The sequence below is a fragment of the Oculina patagonica genome, chromosome 12 (genome assembly GCF_052425735.1).
Source record: "Oculina patagonica isolate OP01 chromosome 12, crgOcupat, whole genome shotgun sequence".
Classification (NCBI taxonomy): Eukaryota; Metazoa; Cnidaria; class Anthozoa; order Scleractinia; family Oculinidae; genus Oculina; species Oculina patagonica.
This window is the reverse complement of record NC_135769.1, coordinates 22,305,930-22,317,599: the sequence shown is the minus strand read 5'-3', so window position 1 is coordinate 22,317,599 and position 11,670 is coordinate 22,305,930. Positions and strand designations below refer to the sequence as shown.

Here is an 11,670-nt window from a genome sequence, read left to right as displayed (position 1 = left end):
CAAATGCGCGTTTTGAGAAAATCTATTTCAATCAAGATGTAAATAAACCAAAATCCCCTTCATTTGTCGAATTATTTTTGAAAAAATATTTTATAAAAGCAATAGAGGACTTTTTTCCGTGTTTACATAGCCTCATCTAAACACTCGGGTGGTTGGGAGAATTCTCGAAAGTTATGCAAACCCGAGACGCAGTCGAGGGTTTGCATAACTGTCTCGAATTCTCCCAACCCCCCTCGTGTTTAGATGAGGCTATGTAAACACGGAAAAAGTGCATTAATTTACTGGTTACAACGTCATAACTATTCCAGTAGTTACTGGGTTACAACGTGAGGAACGGGTGACCAAAAGGATCGCGGCCCTTGAGCAACCTGTCTCATCTGTCTCGTCTAGAAGTTTCAGTCGGTCTGTTTGGACGTGTGCGTTCACTGCGTTGTGCTGTCAGTTCTTTTAGCTGAAGGTTACTTTCACGATGGAAGAAAAGCCTGATCGAGAGACCACTGCAAGGAAGGAGCTCGAACAATGCGAACTCCTTATAAAGAAGAATATGTCGATTGGCCAAAGAGAGCACGTGCACGCGAACATTCAAGTCGACTGGCACATCATAAACTGCTACGACAAGGTACATTTGTTTTAGTGGGGTGGGAAGTATCGCCTTATTACAAGTCTCGTTTGCAGTGTACTGCATGCGTGTACATCGATCAGATATTTAACAAATTGACGTCAGGTTTTTTGTCCTCAAACAAAACCTTGTGACGAAGGAAAAGCCGGAAAACCGACTTTCTTTTAATTAAAACGATCCCGTAATCACGGCAATTGTAGATTTCCAATCACTATAATCACTCTTACATGTAACTACAGATCCTGTATTTTGTGGCAAGCGATTTGGAAAAAATTCCGCACAGCCCCATACATTAATTATGTATGCAACTATTTCATACCATCACAATACACAAACAGCAATCATGAAAAGAACGAATCAGTCACAAAATTGCATGCATAATTAATGTATGGGGCTGTGCGGAAATCTTGCCAGCGATTTGAGTGTTCTGTGAAATATTATTATTTTGGGGAGCACCAATCTCGGTAAGATTTCCGCACAGCCCCATACATTAATTATCTATGCAACCATTTCATACTAACACTTTACACAAACAGCAATCATGAAAAGAATGAGTCAGTCAGAAAATTGTATGCTTTATAAATGTTAGCCTGCGTCGCAGCCAGACGTGTCACAAAACCTTGGTATATTCCATCTGCAAAACACAGCCAAAAAGCTTGTTCTGATATCCCACAGGTTTGCAAGGATCTGTGTATTCATTTCTGATTGGCTAGTTTCACATTACTGTCATTACTCTCTAATGCGCTTTTGTTTTGCGGTCACGGTGACAGTCTTTCTTTGTTTTTCCTGTACAAACAGAATGTTGGCGCGAGATTTCCGAAAATAATTTGCAAAGAGCATTCAGAGTATCTTGCGTAACAGACAATTTCTCTCCAAGCGCACGAAGCAAGCGAAGGAAACTGCTAGCGAAGGAGTGCTAGGAAGACTGCTGGGAAGACTTCAGTCAAAGCTGTAAAAGAAGCGGTTGAAATTAATCATCTTCGAAATAAACAGGAAGGTCACTGCGGGAATTGTTTGGAGGTCACAATGCATTCTTGAATTGCCAACAGGCTGCGGCAAATCTTTGATTTTCCACTACCTGCGATTGGTAATTACAATTATCCTGGAAAATAAAATCTGTCTACATTAGAAAAAAGCTGTCCATCTCAGATTCTTGATTTAGGCCAGTACGTCAAACTGTTTTCATCCCTTCCGTTTTGCAATAAACTTATTTTTAGCTTAGTAAGTGTTGCATGACCAGTTTTGATTTTGATTTTGTCCAATGACAAAGCGTGTTTGAAACTAGACTGTCTAGTTTGAAACTAGCCAATCAGAAATGAATACACAGATCCTTGCAAACCTGCGGGATATCAGAACAAGCTTTTTGGCTGACCTGTGTTTCACAGACGGACCATACCAGGGTTTAGTTCGTCTGCAACGCAGGCGATTTAAGTGTACGAAGCTGTGCCAAAGAATCCTTCACAGAGCCTGCATTCCCCATGCCAGCGGTTGGGAAACTCAACCGCTTTGGGCTAATCCAAAACCAGAACCAGGAAATCCTGGCTCAGGTTTGATTGTGCACAGGCGCCAGAGATTGTGGTGAAACAAACTAGTTTTTAACAGCCAATCAGATTTGGTTGCTTTTGTGGCAGGCTTTCAGATTAGCCCATAGGTCCCGATCCTGGTGCAGACCAGAAGGATCATGGCTTCTGGGGATGAGATTGGGGGGCACCTTTATCATTGCGCATTCGTAACTAGTGCCAGTCCTAAACGGCACGTTAGAATCTCAAATCCCTAAAACTAAAGGTAAAGTTCTGATATTTTTTACAAATTGGAGATAACATAGCCTTCTTTATAATCTGATGTATGCCATTACCATTTACAAACACCAAAAAGAAAAAAAGAAATGCAAATTAAGACAGTCTTGAAATACAAGTGTTTATTTTTAACTAGTCTTTTTTAACAGTGCTTGACCTTAGCGGGAGTCGGCTAGCCCAGGGCAGGGTTGTTCAGAACCACTAGTCACTGGGTAACTAAGTCACATTAGAAGATAATTTGCAAACAAATTAAGATAAATAAAGAAATTTTATTGCCAAATTAGAGAAAGAAAAATAAGAAGGATTTTAGAAAAAAAAACATACCGAACTAGTCACGGGTATAGTCGCCAGGCAAATTCTCATTTCAGTTTTAACTTGGTGATGAAAACAATCACCAAATAAATTAATTTTCTTTTTCTCTTTCTTGTGTTGGATTGAAAGTTTATAAGGCAAAATAGCTTAATTCAGAGAGCTTTAATCCATTTGTGAAGTCAGAAGATTGTTGTGTCTTTGATCGTGTTCAGTGTGTGCTGTTTATTATGTGCCTGCATTAATTAATACAGACAGCAGTTTCCTCTTATACTTCATGTACAGTACATGTAGTGTCAATAAAAAGGCTTCCCGTTACTTAAGCTTCATTTAGTATGCACAAAAAGAAATGAAATAAATGCAAATCAGAGGAAAATAGGTACCCGTTTCATGCAGCATACTGTAAAAGTGATTTTCCTTTGCTGAAACGTGGAAAAACAAAGTTAAAGAATCTCAGAAAAATTTGCCCTGAATATAATGCATACTTTTCCATTTCTTTCCTATCAGTATCTCTGCAGTGCAGAAGAGGATAGACTTGTTTTTTTGAGAAAGTTTCAACAAAAATATTTGAATAAATTCAACATACATGTACATTGTACACTGTACATGTCATGCAAGAAGCACCACACCAATTAGCATTAAGATAATTCAGGCCTTCGTTTCGATTTGCCTGCAACTCAAGCTCTGCTAATGGCAGTGTGATTGAAAGCTCCAGTCCAGGCTTGGCTACCAATTGATGCCTGTTGGCTAGTAAATTTATTTATTATATAAACATCAGTGAAATACCGGGAAATCTTTCGCACGAAAAAATCATATCTTCACATGTGAAAATAACATGTTATTTTCACATGTGAAGATATCGATTTCGGAACATTTTCTGGCAAGTTTGCCCAATTTCAATGCTTAATGAGCCAAAGAAAATCGTTATTAAGTCGAAATATCCTCGGATCTTCCTCGGCAATCTTCGGCAATCTTCGGATATCTTCGGAAATTTTCGGAAAAGTTCGGAAAATGTTCGGAAACATTCGTACGACCTTCGGACAACATTTTGAAAATCTTCGGAAATCTTCGGAAAATGGTCGGAAATCTTCGGAAAATCGTCAAAAACATCGTAATTAGTAGGTTTATATAATAAACAGAATATTACATGGTTGCTTGGAGATATGAAATTTATCTTCTCGTGTTCAAATCAATATCCCACTCGTTCGCTGCGCTCACTCGTGAGATATCGATTTGAACACTCGAAGATAAATTTCATATCTCCGCGCAACCATGTAATATCCTCTATAACCTCACTAGCCCAATCCCTGTTTAATAATTTGAATTTCATAAAAACAATATACTTGTCACATTAAGCAATGGTCGTTCTTTATCTATTGACGCTGATTTTAATTTTCAAATCAACATGTATATGTTGTTTGAGTTTTAGGTTTTTTTTCTGTTCTTGTCATGTGGCTTGTCAAATATAGCTGCGATTTGAAACTCGATCTTGAAGGACTTTTCAGTGGAACAAACCCTTGCTGAAAAAAGTTTATCTCTATGAGGTCTGGTTTCCAAAATACGACAGTCAGAAACCTTCCTTGGCAACAAATTGGTAGTCAAGAGTCACCCCCCTTAATCCATGGTACACAAAAAGAAGGGGACTTGTACATTTACCCATAATTCTACAGTAAGTGCACAAAAAATCTCAAATGCTTACAGAAATGCAGATAAACGTTTTACTTTTAGGTACTGTGTTTTTGTCCAACTCCACTCATGAGTTCAAAAATTAATATTTAAATTTAGAAATATAACTGTTGATGTTAGATTTGTTTGTTAATGCTGCTAAGGTTTTTTTATTCTACATGTAGATAGACGAAGCTGTGAAGAATGAGTTTCAAAGTAAACAGTTCCTGCACTTGATGGTATTAGAAAAAGGGTGCTCTGGAAGCAAGTCTAATGACAGAAGGTTTTGGGACAAAATCTTCACCCAGAACATAGAAGAGCTGAAGACACTAGGCATAAAATCAGAAAACATTGAATGGGCTGATTTGCTGTGCAAAAAAATTTGGGAACATTTCCAAATAAAACTTTTTGCTAGTCATTTTCCATTGTATGGATACATGTACAGCAAAAGTGAAGAATCGTCTGAAGTTTTTCAGTGGCAGGTAGTTGCTGGTGCAGTAGGCTGGTACCAGGATGGGCAAGGAATGGAAAGATATGTCATTGTGGAAAAGATTAAGGTTCTGGATAGCCCTGAATTCTGGGCTGAGCACCCAGATGCATATGGAAAGTGCTTACATCAGTGCTTGGTTCATGCAAGGCTCCTACAACTCCACCTGAAGCTTGAATACCTACCACACATCCTGATTATACCCATCTCAGGAAAAACTGGACAAGACATCTACCCTGGGCTTTTCTTTGATTATCCTGAGAAGTGCAAAGAGGTAATAGAAAGTTTTGAGTGGACTGCCGGACTTCCAAAGTCTCCATCCAACTCTTTTTTCTCAAGGTTAGTGATAATAGAGTATGTACATTGTACACATACTCTTTTTTGAATTTTAATACTTTATTTCTCACAACACATAACATTTAATTACTTACATTAACACTACTTACAGGTATGAACTGTCACATGCCAAAACAAACATTGACCATTGGTTGTGTATCTTAATTTTATTAAGGGAACTTAAATTTTGAAATAAAAAAGGGGGTTTCCATATTATTTTGTTTAGGAGCAGGAGGACCTTGTACATTGTACTGTATATACAGTGTACTGTACCTCATAATTCCTTAAAATTAATCATCAACTTCCAGTAATGTTTATATTTGAGCCATTCACTTAATGGTTTATGAATTCAATGCAAAAAATAGGGAGAAAGCAAAGCATGAAATACATGTTCAGTAGGTGTACTGTATGCATTACATTAATTTCAGGAAACAATTTACGTGTATATAAAAAAACATTTACATATACATGTATTTTAATGTATGATTCATGATAAAGATTGTATGCATTTTGAATCGAGAGTGATTCAATGTATTCCAAGCAAATTTTTTTTACATATACATGCAAAAATGCAAAAAAATTACATATACATGTATTTTAATGTATGATTCATGATAAAGACTGTATGCATTTTGAATTAAGAGTGATTCAATGTATTCCAAGCACCCAGCATTCGTGAGGCCATAGTAATCTTTTTAAAAGTACTGTCCAGATGAGTTTATTGACAAATTACTCGTGAAATGTTATCTTGAAAATATTTATTAATTAGAACCAATACAGAAAGAGACTACATGTATGTACATAGCTCCTTCTCAAAACCTCCAAAATATTAAAACTGGAAACTTTAACCTCGGAAAATATTTATTTAATACCGACTAGTAGCACAACCTGATAATATTCCAATTATAGACTGACTTAATTGCATTGTATATTTCAAAAGACTTACTATGTTCTAAAATGAATCAACGAGACAGTAAAGACAATGTAATACATGTATAACAGGCGTGGATCCAGACCGGTTTCCACCGTTTTAAGGAAATCAGTCAAATTTTTTATTACACATACATATTTTTAGTGTTTATTATGTTAAAGAAAATTTCCAAAACTAAATGTCCAAAAAACAACTAATTTGTTATCATCCTGTCCGAAAATACCCGGGAATGACACTTTTATATTTTTTTGTCGGGGGAGCATGTTCCCGGACCTGTGGAGGCTAACTTTTTCGGCGCTTCTGTTATCGGGAAGCAGTCATCGTTTTTCCTGGATCCGTGCCTGTATAATGTACGTGTAGTGTAAGTAAACTGTAAGTATTTTAGCACAATCAGTAAAGAGATATTGTAACGTATTGAAAGCTACAATGTATGTTCTGAATAAATTTAAAAATAATCTAAAAAAATCACTCAAAATAAGAAAAAAAAAACTGATAGGTCACCATTCTTTTTTACGAGAAAAAGGGATCTCTCACAGGCAAAGCTGTATAGAAGAAAGCTGCCATTTTGTTTATGTATGCGTACTTTGTATAAAATTTCTGTGCAGTTGGGATGCACATTGTAATACTAAGGCCTGGTTCACACAAGTGACGTAACGACATAAAGAAAAGATCAGTTCTTTCCTTATGTCGTTATGCTTAAAATATGTCATTATGTTTCAACTATGTTGTTATGTTGTGTTGTTTACACTGGTGACATAAAACATCAACATGAGGTGTTTCTTGCATTTGCGTGACCTTGCCGTTATGTCGCTCGACATAAGACTTACATGTAGTGTGAACCAGGCCTAAGGAATCGCCTTATAATTTAGGATGTAAACTTACTGTAGAAGACTTACACGTACATGTAAGTTGTTATTTTGATCCTTTCTATGTAGCAGATTTTTAACGGAGTTTCAACACGATTTGCTCCTGGGTAAAGGAGGCTTTGGTGTAGTGGTTCAAGTAAGGCACAGAGTGGATGACTGTACTTATGCCATCAAAAGGATTGGACCCTTTCAAAAAAACTGGTAAGTCTTAAAGAGTTAGCATTGTTGATACGACTTTGGAAAACAGAATCCTTGAGGCCTTGAGTTCTAGAATGGAAATTAACTGGCTTTGTCAAAGGTGTGACCATTCAGTAGATCTGCACAATGTTTTCTTTTTATACCCATAGAGCACTCATTATGTTGTTTTATTTCACTTGGAACTTGCCATGCTTGCAGCTTTACTTCTTTGTATTGCTTTTGGTGGAATTCAAAGAATGCAATAAGTCCATTATTTGATCCCCATTTTTTCAAACCGTTGACAACTCAAAACTCCAACAAACTCATTAAACTCAGGTTGACAGGCTGCAGGCAACAACGTCCACTTCAAATTTTGGCTACATGTAAATTGAACATTGTAAAACAACTCCAAATTTCACATGCAGGTTTGTTAATGTGTGCTAAACATTGTGAGTCCTGTATAATTCATTTCGCTGGTCTTTTAAAAGCAGTATTAATTTTAAGTCTTGTTTTTTATTTCGCTGGTCTTTTAAGCATTTATCTGACGGCATCTTTTTACTTTTAGGAATTTTCTTCCACAAAAATAAACAAAAGAAACATTTTGTTTCTCAGAACAATGAAACCAGCAAAGGTTTTAGGATTAGGGTTGTTGTTTTGAGTTTAGGTTTACATGTAAGGTTAGGGTTTTTGGTTAGGGTTAGGGGTTAGGATTAAAACAATAACTCTAACCCCAAGCATGCAGATACCGGTAGCCTTGAGTGCAGTTTTCTTGTGGGAAGCTGTTGTAAGTTGTTTGGGGCAACACAATATCTTAATAAGTTTGCCCAATAAGTAGCCAATACCAGGGCTGTCATAAGGTTTTCAAGCAGCCGTCACATTAAAGTTTTCACCCGTAGCATTTTGCTCTGTATGCAAGTGTAACATAATACCAAACGACATTTTCATCCAATAACCCATAAGATTGAGTCAACTCAGCCGTAACAGGTGTTACGGGTTACGGCCCTTAATGACAGCCCTGATTACTGTCCAATACTCTTCTTCTGTGACAGGTGCACTGTTGATCCGATTTAACGGTGAAGGTCACCCTAGAAAGCAGCATTTATTTTTTCTTGCCACCATTAAAAATCACATATAAAAATTAGATACATATCACTAAAATTTCAAGCATAGACCAGCGAAATAAAAGGTAATGTTAGGCACCTGCATGTATACAAATCTGCATGCGAGATTTGCATGCGAGATTCTGACAATGTTCAATTTAGCCAGAATTCAAAGTGGACATTGTTGTCCACGGCTTTTCAATTAGTTTGAGTTTGTAGGAGTTTTGAGTTGTCAACGGTTTGAGAAATTGGGGATCAAATACATGTAACAGCTTTTGAGTGCCAAGGGAATCCGAGGGAAACAACGTTTGGTTTGAGTAATCAGGAAACAAGTGTTCGAGTGCTTCTATTGATATGAATTATTTTACCTACAGTACTACTGTTAGTAGTTTAATTGTTTTCTTCAGTAGTGCTTATACCAACTTGTCATTGAACCAGCCTTTTTTTAAAGTGGATTAATTGTTTTAACAGTTTTATTTTCTTTCTGTTATATTGTTTGAAGTATGTTTAAGACAAAGATTGCAAAATTATGAGATAAGAATTAGAAGAATAAGAATTCATACTTAGTGCAGTGTAGCTTTGATGTGGTAATAATTAAAAGTATTAATTTTTCCCTTTAGTGATAAGGGCTTAGAAGATTTCATGAGTCGTGAAGTAAAGGCATTAGCCAAGCTTGAACATCCCAGTATAGTACGGTATTTCACATCATGGATTGAAACTCCACCTGTTGGGTGGAAGTATGAAACTGATGTTCCAATTTTGCAAAATGGGTAGGAATAAAATAATTTCTTTTTATATTTTGATTACAATTTATTCTATTTCTAGCTCTGAGTCAATAACACATTCTTTAAGATCCCTGCCTGGGCAGATACATATATTTGGAATGGATAGTGCAAATGAAACTTACAATGGCCGTCTTGTACCTGAGTGTTATAGTAAACCTTTGCTTGGGCCAGCTTTACCTGTTGTAACCTTGCCTCACCGTAATCATGTGCCCCTGGAAAATTGACCACATATACCCTAAAAGCTTTACATGTATTGGGTGATCTTTGCTGACATCATTGTTAACATTTTGCTTCATTAGCATACGATTTTGCGCAGAGAAGGCATCCTGCTATATCCAAAATAACTCCCGAGAAGTTTAAAGAGCTTATGAAACTTAATAATCGGCGAAATTTTCAGCTCTTTACTTGTAATATTGAAGGAGATAATAGCTATCAAAAAGTTTCTGGGTGGCAAAAGCGTTAATGTGCCCATACATGCTATGTAAAATGTTGAGTTTTCAAACCCACATCAAAGAAAAAGTATTTAATACATCAGGCTCAAGTTTATAGTGAAAGTAAATCGTGTGATGCTCTTTCAATATCCATAACTGATATTTTGTAGCTTGATCAGAAGCTGAAGGGCTTATGGCTTATCAGTGACGCAAATATTGTAAACAAAGATTCCCCTATTAAGCCCCCCCCCCCTGCTCTTTTAAGCCCCATTTTCTAATAATTAGTCCCCTTATCTGGAAGTTCGGATTTTTAATAAGCCCCCCCCCCCCCCCCTCCTCATCTCTATTAAGCCTCTCTTCTTTCCTGGTTGGTTTATCATGGCAAGGAAACAAGGCAACCTTGCACTTTAAAAGTTATTGATTAAGTTTTACTTAATTATTACTGCTGCTATTTTGTGAAAATGTGTTATTAAGCAGCAGTTTAAAACAGTTAAAAGACCTTCTTTTTCTTAAATGTGTAGCCTAACTGACACATGTTTAAAATAAGGCCCCAGGGGCGTACAGTGTAATAGGGCTTTTAGGGTTCATGTTTAAAGTGATGTTTTTAATCCTTGCGATGCTTGACCTTTGACGAATAAAGTCTATTTTCTGCTTTTAACTAAACACACGTTTTCTCAATGTAAAATACATAACAATCAATCCCATAATGATTTTACACAAGAGTGGAGTGTCTGGTCATTATAGACAGTCTTACATTAGAAAGAAAAAAATTGTGTAAAAATATAAAAGACAACAAAACATACATATGGTTTACCAGTATTCCTCTGTGTTAGAAGTATTCCATTTTGTTAGAAGCTTTATGCATGCAGATAGTAATGTTTTGTCAAACGGGGCAGTCAAATTGAAGAAGTAAGCTGTTGCAAACAGGAACGTTACAACAATAATACAAACATACAGTACATGTAAGAGAGAGAGATAAGAGATTGTAAGTTTGTAACATGACTGACTTTCATGTTGGTACTGAGTTGGTTATAAAAGGGATTGTACAGGGTAGTTGGCATGTAGCTTTAAGACAGTTTTTAAAGTTTTATAAATTTGTCGTTTGTATTTATTTGTATTTTTTTTAAAGGACGTCAAGCTTTGAATCATCAACTGATTCGAGGAAGATAATGAATGTACCGCTTGGTGGTGAAAAAAGTGGTGAGAAATAACTTTAGTAAGGACTTAATTAACAAAGAATTTTGTTTGTAAGGTAAATGCAGTGCAAACAGGTAATTATAGTAAGAACGGAAAATTTATGTACATGTACATGACTTGTATAGTTGTGTTATTATAGTCAAGCAAAAGCAGATAAATGTCTGCTTGTTTTGAAGACAGGGATGGTTGAATTTTGTTCTTTTGAGCCTTCATTAACTTTGCATCAGACTGCTGGCTGATACATAATGCTGTCGGTGGAATTATTTCTTTTTGATTGATTGATTTTGTTTGTTTTTCTCATTTGTTGCTGTTGTTCATGGTAATACATGCATAATACAAAATATATACATAATAAAATAGTAAAAAAAATTCTTAGTCTGAAATAGAAATAAAAATAAAAAACCGAGAGCTCTGCTTAATTAAGGCTTGGCTAAATCTATTTAAAACGTTATTTAATCTACAACTGTTAAAAATCTTGACAATTTTCTCTACTGCTATTATGTGCATTCTGAAAGATTTAAACACAATTTGATTCTTTTTTGTTTTATTTAGTCACTCTTAAGAAAGAAGGTGTTAACATACTCAGTCATAAAATTGCCGTGTTGGGGTTCAGGGCTTGACATGTGCCTTATATCATATTTTTGTTCTGACATTGATGATTGAAATCACTTACAATTATACGTACCTGGCACTTGCTTATCTCACGGAAATAACAACAATATCTTGGTATAAACACTGCAATGTCGTTCAGTGCAGCATTTGGTAAAGAAATATAAACAACAACAAAGAATTCTCATTTAGTCTGGAATTTTTTTCCTTTGTTTATTCCCCTCGATATTATGCAATTTTTGTACGTAGACTACAAACATGACTATGTGCAAATGCATGAATCAGATTTAGCATACATCAAACAATAAAACACTGTTTTCTATCTTTTGTACTCTAATAAACATAACTTTTTAACTAGTCAG

At 35.9% G+C, this 11,670-nt stretch overlaps 1 protein-coding gene across 1 annotated transcript in view; it reads left to right on the top strand.

The window, feature by feature from the left end:
• The first annotated feature begins 469 nt into the window (after positions 1–469).
• LOC144633495 (uncharacterized) overlaps positions 470–11,670 on the top strand; it is a 14,403-nt gene continuing 3,202 nt past the window's right edge. The window contains exons 1-5 of the mRNA XM_078492349.1: positions 470–619; positions 4,575–5,215; positions 7,082–7,210; positions 8,907–9,056; positions 10,632–10,702. Coding sequence (XP_078348475.1) covers positions 470–619; positions 4,575–5,215; positions 7,082–7,210; positions 8,907–9,056; positions 10,632–10,702 — 1,141 coding nt within the window. The remainder of the gene's footprint in view (positions 620–4,574; positions 5,216–7,081; positions 7,211–8,906; positions 9,057–10,631; positions 10,703–11,670) is intronic.